Raw genomic sequence first — 13432 nt, 5'->3', positions numbered from 1 at the left:
CGCTACCTCGCAAACGCGGGAGACAGCGACAAAGCAAAAAAAAAAAAAAAGAATTTATGTCCACACTGAAAACTGTTTGTTTATGTAGTTAGGAGGTGTATTACATATGAATTTGCTTCTCTCTTCATAAAATGAGTGATAATAGGTCTACGAGTGGCTGAGAACATATCCCTGTCTCTTTTGAAGTTATAGCGTTAGTTGTAGTGTTGTGTAAAGGGTATGATGTGTAGTCAGTCCTAGGACAGGTGAAACCTGGGAATGGTCTGTGGGGCTTGGTTGTGTGTAAGAACTCTGCTTTCATTGTATACCGCATGACAGAAAGAAAGTGGATTTGAGAAAATTTGGCTTCTTTGTTCTTTGTGCTATCTCACAAGCGTGGGAAACTGCAAACAAGCATGAAAAAGGAATTTGCAGATATGGTAATGTTGGTAAGGGAAAGTGTTAATCAAGTTAGTTACATGTACAAAATGTAGTTATCTTATTTCTCTGAAAATAGCCTTTTTTTTTCTCTCATTTTGCAGACCTTGGAAGATCCCATTTGGCCTTTTGTGGTGCTCAAGGATGACAAGTAAGACATGACCATCATATGATTAGTTATTTTCATTTTCCATTTTGAATAGTGGAATGACTTTTCTTACAAATCAGAAGTATTAATACCACTTATTTTTTCCCCAGACCTGGCCGGGTTTGGTCGGACGGTGTACCGGGGGCTGCACAAGATGCCGTTGGCAAGCCGTGCTCGGGTTTATGCAGATGTTAATGCCCATAGACCACATGAATACTGGGACTATGAATCTCATGTTATAGAATGGGGGTATGTATGGTTTATTTTGACAGTTCTGCTTCATTCTTTTTCAAACACTGGAGGGAAAGTTATACACATTTTGCCGTATGTATTAAACCTTGCTGTTTGGGGGATTTTGAAATAGTTTCTTGAAAAATATTAGTATATGTATTACTATATATAATGTTTTTTAATGAAATATGGATGCAGTAATAATACTTAAAAAAAAAAATGATTTTGATCCATTTACCACTGGCATGATGTATCAGCTTTGGGATGATGTATTTGGGAAGTGTTTGATACGTGTCTTTGGTGATAACACATTAACGCTCCTTCTGTGTGATGATGCTCATTGTATCGTAAAGGATCTGGCATATATATGATTCTAACAGTCCATTTTGCTTCTCACATGCTCAGATCCCATTTACACCAGGCAAATTAGATTTTTTTTCTTGTTTGCTATATCCCACTTTTGTGAGGCAGATCCCAGAACAGATGAAGTAATGGCATTATTCCCTTGCATCTTTGCTGTAGCTGTCAAGAGTGATGCACTGAAACTATAGTCCTCTATCGACAACCAGACTCCACAGACCTTTTATTGGTTTCTCCTAGGTGCTTTTTATGTACCCTGGTTCTGTCTGTGGACAGCATATTGCTCCCTGTATACCCCATTGCTCAATTCACTATCCCATGCATGCCTTTCACCCCTCTTCATGTTCAGGCTCTGATCGTTCTTGATCTTTTTCGCTCCATTTTTCCATCTCTAGTATGTTTCCAAACTTACCCTTGTCCTCACCACATCAAACATACATCTTATTTGTCAACCTTGTGTCATTCATTCTGTCCATATGTTAACCATTTCAGCTTACCGTCTTCAGCTCTCACAACCATATTCTTCTTTTCTCAACATTGTCTTACCCTATAATTACTTGTGTGATCAACCCTCCTTACACCACACATTGTCCCTAGACATTACACTTCCAACACTTACATCTTCCTCTGTATATTCTCATCTGTATCCCATGTCTTGCATCCATACAACATTGTTGGGATTCCCATACCTTCAAACATGCCCATATTTGCACTCTCTCATAGTGATCTATCTATACATTCATCAGTGCTCCTGGAAGCTTGACCTCTTCACCCACCCTATGACTCACATTCGTTACCCTGGTTGCATTCGCTGCCATGTCACCCCAAATTATCTGTTAACCCAACTTCTTACAAGGTTTCCCCACTCAAACTCGCTCCCTAGTTAACCTGTCCCCCTGCTCTGTTAAACCCAACAACCTTGATTTTATCATTTACTCTGTTTTCACACACTTCCCCAAACTAACACACTAATTTATTCCCTGTGTGTTGTAGAATGTGCGAAAGAGGGGTTGGACTGGGGTGCTAGAAACCCTTCCCTATTTTTATTTCAATTTCTAAAAGTTGGAACATATGGAGGAGCCAAATGAGTAATGCTCACCCACCTCAAAGGCTCAGGCTGGTATCTCTGAATGTGTTTGGATATAACCAGGATGAGAAGATATGAGGTAGGTTATATGGCTGAGGAAAGGAACCTGGATGTTCTGGCTTTGAGTAAAACAAAGCTCAAGGGTAAAAGTTAAGAATGTTTAGGAATATCTTTGGTGAAGTTGGGCACTTCTGCTGAAGGATAACTTGTGGGAATATGTAAAAGAGAATAAGGAAGTGAGTCTTAGACTGATGCAGTTTAAAATGAAAGTGGATGGAAATAGGTGGGTCATTGTAAGTGCTTATACCCTGGGCCACAAGAAGAATGATGAAGAGAGCAGAGTATTTTGGGAGCAGCTGTATGTTATTCCTTGATGCAAGAGATTGGGTGTTTTGAATGCAAAAGTGGGTAATGGGACATTTTAAGGTACAGTTGGTGGCATTGGGTTATTTAGTAAAGAGAGAGGATTTGGTGAACAGCTTAAGGATTGGTTTTCAGGAAAATCTGGTTTAAATAGAGGGACATACATAAGCGTGCATGGGTGAGTAGGCCCTATTGGAATGCTTACTAATTGATAGGTGTGCAAAAGGGAGAGACTTCAATGTGAATGTGCTGAGATGGGATCCTTGTGAGATGTCTGATCATTACCTGATAGAGACATGGGTGAACTTTTGTTGAGGTTTTCTGGAAGTGAGGAAATAATATAGGTGAGGAGAAGAGGGAAGTGGAAGTAAGTGAGCTTGGAAAAGAGACTGGTGTGAAGAAGTACCACGAGAGGTTGAATGCAGAATGGCAAGAGGTGAGAGTAAACAAAAGTAGGTAGTGGGTGAGGAATGGTGGGTATGTAGGGAAGCAGTGATAGTATGTGCAAGAGAAGTATGGGGAAGGTGGGAGATGAGCAAGTGAGAATGGGTGGTGAATGGTGGGATTACTAAGCACAATCACCAGTGAAAGAGAAAAGAAGTGCGTGGGGCAGTAAAGGGGGAGGAGTGCAAGTGATTGGAAGCTGTACAAGAGAAAGTAGTAAAAGGCCAAGAAGAACATGCAAGGACTGAAAAAGAGGAAATGAGAGTTGTGTGAGTGGGTATCAGTAAAATTCAGGGAATATGAAATGTTTTGGAAGGATGTTAATGGTTTGAGAAAGAAAAGAGAACATCAGTGAAAGGGGCAGATTGGGATTTGGTGATATGCATTGATGAGGTGAGGAGGAGATGGATTGAGCATTTTGAGGTAGTAATGAATGAGTTTGATGATAGGGTGGCAAATGTAGTGTATTTAGGCCAAGAAAACCTGCAAAGTGAGAGTGTCATGGCCAGTGGTTTGGTGAAGAGAGAAGTTGAAATGTGGCAAGGTAGCTTGAATGGTTGGTATAGCAATTGCATTTGAAGAAAGGGGTTGGCTGTGTTGTTGACTGAGTTAGTGAGGATTTTCATTGTATGTATGGATCATGATGAGCTGCCTAAGGATTAGTGGAATCCATGTATAGTGCCTTTATATAAAAGCAAGGGGGTCAGAATTGTGTTCAAACTACCGTGGTACGAGCTTTTTGAGTGAATCTGGTAAGTTGTATGGGATAGTGGTGATTAAGATGGTGAAGGCTTGTATAAAGCATCACAGATTTTGGAGGAACAATATGGTTTCAGAGTGCTAGAGGATGTGTTCATTAGGTGATTGCTTTAAAGGATGTGTGTGTGTGTGTGTGTGTGTGGGAAATGCTAAGAGGAACAGAGGTATTTGAATGTGGCATTTATGGATCTGGAGAAAGCGCTTGATAAGATGGTTAGTCATGCCTTGTTGGAATTAGGTGAATAAAGGTGCCTTATGGAGGGTCATATGGACATGTGGTGTGGAGGGAAAGCTACTAGAAGCAGTAAGAAGTTTTTATCAAGGGTGTAAGTCATGTGTGTGAGCAGGTAGAGAGGAGGGTGAGTGGTTCCAGGTTAAAGTAAGTCTACAGCAGGGGTATGTAATGATATAGCTCTTTCATTTGTTTATGGACAGTGTGATGAGGGAGGTAAATGTAAGGCTGTTGGAGAGAGGGTTGAGCATGCAGTATGTAGAGAGTGAGATCTGCATAGGAAGAGAGTTAGATGTTGTTTACAGGTTATACAGCAGTGGTGGCTTACAGTCACACATGCACGCACACACACACACACCATGTGGCAATCCTTGGCAGGTTTAAATCCCAGTGCAGCCTTCTTTTCATGGGAAATGGATGTTCTTGAAGGTGTTCTCTTCCAAAATAATTTGCTCTTGTCCACATTGATGATCAGCCTAGGACAATAACCACCTTCAAAATGGTTTTGTGAGTTCCCAGGAAATTTTCGGCAGTCATCCTGTTGTTCTAATTGTAGTTTCCTGAAATTTGCAAGCCCGTCAGAACTTAACTGAAATATCTTTGGTGCACCATCTGCCAAATCATCATGAGTACTCCGGGCAGTTCATTCCCCCCTCATAACATTTTAGCACATTCATCTTAACCTTAGTTTGATGCCCTTACATCTCGTAGAACCACTGGTACCAGGTGAACTTAAAAGATGCTTTGATGGCATGATTTAAGGGGCAAAACATGTGCAAGATACAGTATATTGCAGCACCAAATGCTTTACCACTCCTTGACTATAGACTGTATTCATGCACTGAGGACTTCTCGGCAGGAAGCTGCATGCCCATACCAAAATATTTAACTTATAATCAATGAAATAAAAGTGAAATGCATTTTTTTTTTTTTTCAGTTTTCTTCTAAAGGTTCTTACTTATGCAAAAATCAGTGGATATCTGTATTTTCTTATCAGAAATTTAGAAAAGATTGGAAATGGAATTATCTCCTTGGAGTCATGCTTATTTCAAGACATTGAAAAATATAAGAAAATGGTTCTCTTCTAATGCCTGAATTGAATGATTATCTGCTCATTTAGAAAATTTAAGGGAAATGGCTAAAGGAGGTGAAATTCCTGCAGATCGATACATTATTTTGTTGGCTTCTTTTTTTTAAACATTTGAATTAAGTTGATAGAATAAAATAGGAAGTTGTGATTTTTCCCTAATCTCTGCAGTAGGTTTTTACCTTTTGCACGAATTATTAATCATCTACATAAATAGAAAAAGAGTGGTTGAGAGAGCAGAAGAGCATGTGTTGAAATAGTTTGGTCACATGGAGAGAGAGAGAGAGAGAGAGGAAATTGACAAAGAGGATATATGTGTCAGAGGTAGAGGTAATGAGAAGAAGCTGGAGACCAAATTGGAGGTGGAAGGATGGAGTGAAAAAGATATTGAGCAATCGGGAACATACAGGAGGGTGTAAGGTGTGCAAGGAATAGAGTGAATTGGAAAGATGTGGTATACCGGGGTCGACATGCTGTCACTGGATTGAACCAGGGCATGTGAAGCATCTTGGGTAAACCATGGAAAATTTTGTGGGGCCTGGATGTGGAAAGGGAGTTGTGTTTTGGGTGCATTACACATGACAGCTAGAGACTGAGTGTGAACGAATGTGGCCTTTTTAGTCTTCCTAGCGCTACCTCATCGGTGGGGTGCTCTTTCTTGTGTGACGGGGTGGCGACAGGAATGGATGAAGGCAGCGGCAGCAAGTATGAATATGTACATGAGTATATATATGTATATGTCTGTGTATGTATACTTTGAAATGTATGTATGCCTTTATGTATATAAATATATATGTGGGTGGGTTGGGCCATTCTTTCGTCTGTTTCCTTGCACTCCCTTGCTAACATGGGAGACGGCAATTAAGTATGATGGTAAGAAAAGAAAATAGAAAAATGTAATAGAAGATATTTAAAGGAAATGGTCTAACAATACCCTAAAATGTGCCAAAATTAGCAGAAACAGATGAGAATGACATGGTGTATGCCATCCGTGTGAGCTTGGGAACAGTGTTTGATGTACATTAAGAATAGATTTGTAAACAGTAAAAGAAAATAATTGAATTATTCCACCCTAGGCTCTCTCCAGATATAAGAAAAATAATCTAGAAACAAATGATACTCTTCTCAACTTAACCTAGGAGAAATAAAGAACTTGTGTTGACAATGTACTTTCACCACAAGTTTTTCTGTTTCATCCATGGTAAGCAGATGTATTTATAACTTGTTGCTTGATTATATAATTATTCTTATTGTGTAACATAAATTTAATCATTAAACTTGTTAAAGGATTATAAGATTGGTGGTTTAGTGGATTAGACTGATTAGGGAATATTAAGTGCAGACAGCTAACAAAAGTTTAAAAAGTTTTGTGATGGGAGAAGGTTCATGTGATGGGGCCCTCAAAGTTGTGAAACTTCATGTAAAAAAAGGTAATTGTATGCAAGCATACCTGTTACTAATAAATGTTTTATTTGTTTTTTTTATTGTATCATTTCAGACAGCAAGATGATTATCAGCTTGTAAGAAAACTTGGCCGAGGGAAATATTCCGAAGTTTTTGAGGCTGTAAACATCAACAACAATGAAAAATGTGTCGTCAAAATTCTTAAGGTATGTTATTGTGGGAGTACGATTAAGGAGATTCATTATCAGCACTATGCTATAGGGGGCAAACATGAAGTTTTGTATTTAACGTTGGTTTTAAAAGGTTTACAATTGAAGTGATCTTTTCATCAATTTTATTTTAAATATGGGTTACTGTATGTTGATTAGCATCATGAACACAGGGTTAGTATGAGATATGATAGATTGTGAAATTCTGAGGGGTGGGAAGGGAAAGGAAGTTAAAGTGAATGAAAATCATGTAGATTTTTTTTTTTTTTTTTCTCTTCTTTTGATCAAGTTATTTTTGTAGGGTAGCTGGCATTTTGCAAACATAATTTTCACTGTTATGATATTATATGTAGAATATGTAAAGGAATAGGTAGTAGTTGGTAGGGAGCAAACAACTAGGGTAGGTGTGTTACCAGTACTACACTACCTACCTACACTTCTCTGACCTAAGTAACTGTCTTTTCTTTCTGCCTCTTTCACATGTGGACTACTGGCATTCTGTCTACAAACATGCATTCTATCCTTGTCATACATAACATGACAACACTCAGCTCACACAGCTCATTCTTCAAACTCTAAAATTTCCTGCGATGAACAGTGTGCGCAAGCCCTGCCTTAGAATGGTAGGAGCAATGGATAGAAGTAGTTGGTAGGAATACTAGTTGGTAGGATAATTAAGCAGGAGCATTAGGTAGAAGAAGTCAGTAGAAGCATTTGGGAGGAACCTCAGTAAACACTGCACTATTAGTTGCCCTCTGCCATTGGCTTGTTGAGGTTGAGGTACTAAAGGCTAAGAAGAGGTACTGGAGTTCACTAGTTATAGATCCTCTATTGCCGTGGCCACCCCCTTGAGGGAGTTCCTGTTGGGAACAGGTATCAGAGATATGGATAAACATAGATTGTAAAGAAACATCTGTAACAGTTCTGTTTACTCAAAACTACATTGCTTTAATTTGGTTGTTAAATGTTACTTAATATATCTATTACTTACGATCTAGAAACAGCCAAAATTGCACTCTCCATTCCAATTATCCCCACACTGTGGTTTGTGCTTAACATACTGTTGGGTTACTAGATATAAGTTAGTTAACCACTGTAACAGGTAATACAGATTTTTTTATTTTGGAAAATGGGGGTTTTAAGTAAAGGGGAGAACTTTCTAACAGAAAGAAAGATTGTGTAAGAACAAGAAATAGAATAGCAACAAATGAAATGGGCCTCAGCTTTTCCCTGGAAGAATGAGACTAAAGGTGGGAATGTATTGCTAAGTGATCACTGTGCATAACGCAGACTGGTCGATAACATTTATCGAATGTCATCACCTGTTTTACATAGCATTTTGAGCCACTTAGTTCTTATCATCATCATCATCATCAAATATATATTTAGTATCAGTATAATCAAATGGATAGTTCACAAGAATCCTCGTCACTAGAGAGCATATTCTGCTGAATGTCATCTTTATTGAACAAAGAATAAAAGTCTACCATGGCTGAATGGTATCTAATGAATTTGTGTTATTACTGTACGAAGAGGCCTTACGCATCTTACACCTCCACTAAAGAGTTTGACTGTTAGTGGAAAAGCATGTATCATATATCTAAGTGAGATATTTTTACCAGGCAACGTATATCTACATGAGGTCTGGTTAAGGGGTAAAGTTTTCATCTGTGCAGAGTTGTGGTAATGGTTCACATTAATAAAGTGTAGACTCAGAATCAGATCAGCAAACACATTTCAAAGGATAACAAAGGAATTCAAACAGACTTTTGGGTATGTTTGTGCTGGGGGAAGATATCAGAAACTTGGGTATTAGGGTTGTGGTAAGAATCGAAATGTAGATGAGTGACAATTAGCTTCCCTTATTACTGAGGAGGTTCAAGTAATTGTTTAAAGGGGGCAATTGCATGTTTGCGTGAAAGTTTTTCCACACAACTGTTTACAGTTTCTGAAAAATCCAGTGATTACAGATTGAAATAAGGCCTCATGCATCTGGTTTTATATGCAAAAGAAATCCTGTTGCTTGCATATGTTATGTATATCATATGAGTGGCAGCATGATACAGTCTTCGAAGTCAGATAACATGATTTACCACTTTGGATACTTCACGATAAGAGTGGAGGTATGCAACTTTTGTTTGCTGTCACATCTTTTCTGATGTTTTTGGTATTTCTGTTCAAGGTGATGATTTACCTCTTCTGGTTACTAAACATGGTTCCCAAAAGGTTGTCTAAAGAAGAAAATGCCAGAATTCTTTCTTGGAATTAAGGAAGTGTGTATACGAGTAAGATTGCAAAGCTGCTGCTGCTTTCAAGTGTCATCTCCAAAATGCTGGGTCTGGTCATCCTAGGAAAAACATTAAAGTGGCTACTAACCCAAAAGGATGCATTTTTATACAGATGCTTCATCAGGTTATTGTTTACCCTGTTGGTCTTCTAGATTTACCAGACCCCAGCTTTTCGGGGAGGGATGATTGGGAAGAAAAAGAGGCCAGATGTTAAACTTTGCTCTGCCATTACATTTTGAAATTTTGCTTGTAGACACAGTTTCTTCCTTTCAAGCAAGAATATAGGCCTTCTGTTCCTGGGACAGCTTCTTAGGACCCATGGTTATTTACTAATAGAGGAAACATCTCTCCCAGAACTTGAATGATGAATATATCACTAAACCAAGGATAGTGTGCAAAAGTTGCATCCCTCCACTGTCAGTGCTTTACCTCATGGGGTAAATGAGGTGGCAAATCATGTCATCTGACTTTGAAGACTGCACATTGCTGCCAAACACACTTATGTCCCCACCGTAAGTGAGTAACAGGATTCATTCTGTGAATAAAACTTGACATTTGAAAGCCACATTTTAGTTGGTAATCATCAGATAATTTTTTTTAGAAAGACTGTACTTGTGATTTGAGTGTTATGTGAATATTAGGCAGGAGCAGTCAGTAGAAGTATTCAGTAGGAACTTTAGGTAGGAGCCTCTGCAAACACTTTGCTTGATTTGCCATTTACCAGTGGTCTGTTATGGGTGAGGCACTAAAGGCTACGAAGTGGCATTGTAGTTCTCTAATTATGGAGGTGTTATTGCCATGGCCACTCCCTTAAGGGATTTCCATTTGGGAACAGCTTCAGAGGTATAGATAGATATTGATTGATATTGGTTGAATTTAGCCTCTCCTCTAGGGAAGGTATGATTTAATTGTTTTGATCATGACATTCCCCGATTTTTTTTTATGTGTACACATACAGGGTAGCATACTGAAGGTGTTTGCTCCCGATTTGTGTTGAAATATCGAAATGAATCACTGAAATGTTTTAGTTTTATGTGATTATTTTATGTTTATGTGGATGACCCTGTTTTCATTGCATTGTAATGAATTGTGGTTTTGTAAATGAATGCAATTATCAGGATGTGGGTAATATACGAGAACCATGTATACTTTATGTAGGCAGTGAATGACATTAGTTTTTGAATTAAAGTCTGCTTTGTTTAGTCTCACTACAAATTATATCAATCTCTTGAGTATTGTATTGACATTGTTTTATTTTGACACATTATTTTGTACATACAGCCTGTAAAGAAGAAGAAAATAAAGCGAGAAATAAAGATCTTGGAAAATCTGCGAGGTGGGACCAACATCATCACACTCCAAGCTGTAGTGAAAGATCCAGTTTCTCGCACACCAGCATTGGTATTTGAACATGTTAACAACACAGATTTCAAACAGCTTTATCAAACACTTAATGACTATGATATTAGATACTACTTGTATGAGCTCATAAAGGTAAGAAGCTCTGATACTGTCCTCTTTTCTTTGGTGTTTCTCTTTTCACTTTAGTACTTAAGTATTCCCACCTTGCTTGAGTGCAACTTCTCAGTGTGTGAATAGTAAGCATAAGTTTAGATTGAAAGTTTGATGTTCTACTAAACTTTATACTATTTCTTTTTTTTAAAGATAATGTAGGATTATGTTTATTAACCCTTTCATTGTACATTCTTTTTAAACCATAAGTGGCCCCTGCAGAAAAATAGATATCAAAATATCCCTTTTTCTTAAGTTAAATGAAAAAGGTGCACCAAAAAAGTAGTATGTTTTCCTCTATATCAATGTGGAAGTATGTATTTTTCCCTTGAATGGCACCATGGATCATCTTTATTTCTTAAATGTTTGCCATTTCTGTTGTTAATGAAGTAGTGCCAGATGAAGTGGCTTTATTCCTTCGCATCTACCGTCTATCTGTCATGGAGAATGCATTGAAACCAGAGCCCCCTATCCACAATCAAGCAATACATTTCAGCCCATTGACAGTACATCCTCCCCTGTAAACCACATTGCTCCAGTTCACTCTGTTCCTTACATGCCTCTTACCTTCTTTCGTGTTTGGGCCCCGAGCCTTTTAAGGCTTCTTTCAGTCCATTCTTCCACCTCTGTGGTTTGCCATTTTTCCTCTTCCACTTTTGACATGCATACCCTTTCAGTCATCCTTTCCCAACTTATCCTCTCCATATGTCCCAACCATTCAGCATGCTCTCTTCAGCTTTATCATGCATACTCCTCTTACCCTATCATTTCCTATTTGAGCAACCCATGCACATCATGCAATGTACTCATTCATTTAATTTCCAACACTATCTCTGTCTGTAATGTTTTTGTCAAAGGCTCAGTTCTCACATCACTGCATATCAGCAGGACTATTTTGTCAACTAACATAACCATCTTTTCCTTTAAAAAGACAGACTTCTTTTTCCATACATTTCTCATTGTTCCTAAGTCCTTTGTAACCTTACCCACCCTCTTGCTAACTTCAAACTCACACTCCAAATTACGTGTCTCTTTTCACTTCTAAACCTAATAACCTTGCTTTAATTCACATTTACTTTCAACCTTCTCTTTTTTTACACTCCTGAACTCAGAAACCAATTACTATGGTTTTTGATTAGATCTGCCACCAGCACCTTATCATCAGCAAACGACCGCTGACAACTCCTCTCCCTCAAGTACGCTACATACATGCTCTTCTTTCCAAGACCCTTGTATTCACCTGCCTCACCACCCAATCCATAAACAAGTTAAACAAGCATGGTGACAACACACATCTTGCCACAGGCCCACCATCACCTTAAACCACTCAACCTCCTTCCATCCTACTCACCCATATGCCTTATTATCTAGGAAACTCTTTTCTGTTTCATCAGATTTCCTCCCACACACACTGTTTGCATCACTTTCCACATAGCACATGTCAACCCAATCATGTGAATTTCATGCATCCCACATCTTTCTTTCTTCATACTTGTTTGCCTTTCCCCAAATTAGTGAGGTAGCACCAGGAACAAAGAAAATACTTCATTTTTGCAGCCATTGTCTAGTTGTTATTTATAATGTATCGAAACCACTGCCACTATCCACAACCAGGCCCCACAGATTTTTCTGTAGTTTCCCCTGGCTGCTTCACATACTATGATTCAGTCCATTAACAGCAAGTCACCCCTATTTATACCACATCCCTTCGTTTCACTATATCCCTCGCATGCTTTTCATCCTCTTCATGTTTAGGCCCCATGCCCTCAAAATTTTATTTAGTTCATCCTTCCATCTCTAATTTAGTGTTCCCCTTCTTGTCCACTCCATTTCCAACTAAGTTTGAATGTATGAGAGAATGAGTGAGGAGAGTTTGACAGGATATATGTGTCATCAGTGAAGGGGACAAGAAGATGGGAAAGACCAAATTGGAGCAAGAAGGATGGAGGTAATTAAGATTTTGATTGCCAGAGGCGTGAACTTGAAGAATGGTTAAAGGTTGTACAGGATAAAGTGAATTGGAGTGATGTGGTACACAGGGAGTGACATGCTTTTCATGGACTGACCCAGAGCATGTAAAGCAGCTGGAGAAACCATAGAAATGTCCATGGGGCCTAGTTGTGAATAGGGGACTGTGGTTTCGGTTCCTTGCACATGACAGTTAGAGAATGCCTATGAGTGAATGAAGCCTTTTCCTCAAGTGTTCTTGGTGTGACTTTGCTTATGTGGGAAACAGTGTAAAACTGCTCACTGCACTGAATACCCTATGCCACACAATTATACTCTTAACTGCCATATTACCCACTTTCTCATTCATATTACCCATCACTGATATCTGATCTCTCTCGTTAAAACTACTGATGTGTACACTTGCCCAGCTGCTCCCAAAACACTTGCATCTCTTCCTCATCTTAATCATGGCAGGAGCATTTTTCCATACACGTTCACTCTTCTGTTCTTTCAAGGTAGTGCCAGGAACAAAGGAAAGGTTTCATTCGCTGTCATGTGTTGTGCACTGAGCCCGTAGCCCCGTATCTGCAACCAGGCCCCACAGACCTTTTGTGGATTTCCCCTAGCTGCATTGCATGCCCTGGTTCAGTCTTTTGAGAGCACACCACCCCTGTACACCACATTGCTCCAGTTCACACTATCTCTTGCACTCATTTCATCCCTTTGCACTTTTAAGTATCAGGCTCTCAAAATGTTATTCACTCCGTCCTTCCAACTCCAGTTCAGTCGTCCTCTTCTCTTTGTCCCAGCTTCTTGTAATCTTTGATTTTTACCCACATCAGTGTGGGGCTCATTTTCTTGCACTCTTTATCATATTCCCACAGCTGCTTTTGTCTGAAGCTCTTTCCCTCTCTCTAATCCCTGACTTGGACCCCAAAGAT

General features: G+C 39.0%; 1 protein-coding gene across 12 annotated transcripts in view; it reads left to right on the top strand.

The window, feature by feature from the left end:
• The window catches only part of CkIIalpha (casein kinase II subunit alpha), an 84146-nt gene that overhangs the window by 20437 nt on the left and 50277 nt on the right, over positions 1–13432 (top strand). For 7 of the 12 annotated variants that reach the window (XR_011715704.1, XM_071687144.1, XM_071687143.1 and 4 more), the window contains 4 exons: positions 522–568; positions 676–814; positions 6627–6738; positions 10311–10523. Coding sequence is in view for 11 of the 12 variants with exons in the window: in XM_071687144.1 (XP_071543245.1) it covers positions 522–568; positions 676–814; positions 6627–6738; positions 10311–10523 (511 nt within the window). In the remaining variant the exon portion in view is untranslated. The remainder of the gene's footprint in view (positions 1–521; positions 569–675; positions 815–6626; positions 6739–10310; positions 10524–13432) is intronic. The other 5 variants (XM_071687152.1, XM_071687150.1, XM_071687145.1 and 2 more) reach the window with 2 other exon arrangements.

This window comes from Panulirus ornatus, chromosome 43 (assembly GCF_036320965.1).
Source record: "Panulirus ornatus isolate Po-2019 chromosome 43, ASM3632096v1, whole genome shotgun sequence".
Lineage (NCBI taxonomy): Eukaryota > Metazoa > Arthropoda > Malacostraca > Decapoda > Palinuridae > Panulirus > Panulirus ornatus.
The sequence above is the reverse complement of the archived record's forward strand: the minus strand, read 5'-3'. Positions and strand labels throughout refer to the sequence as shown.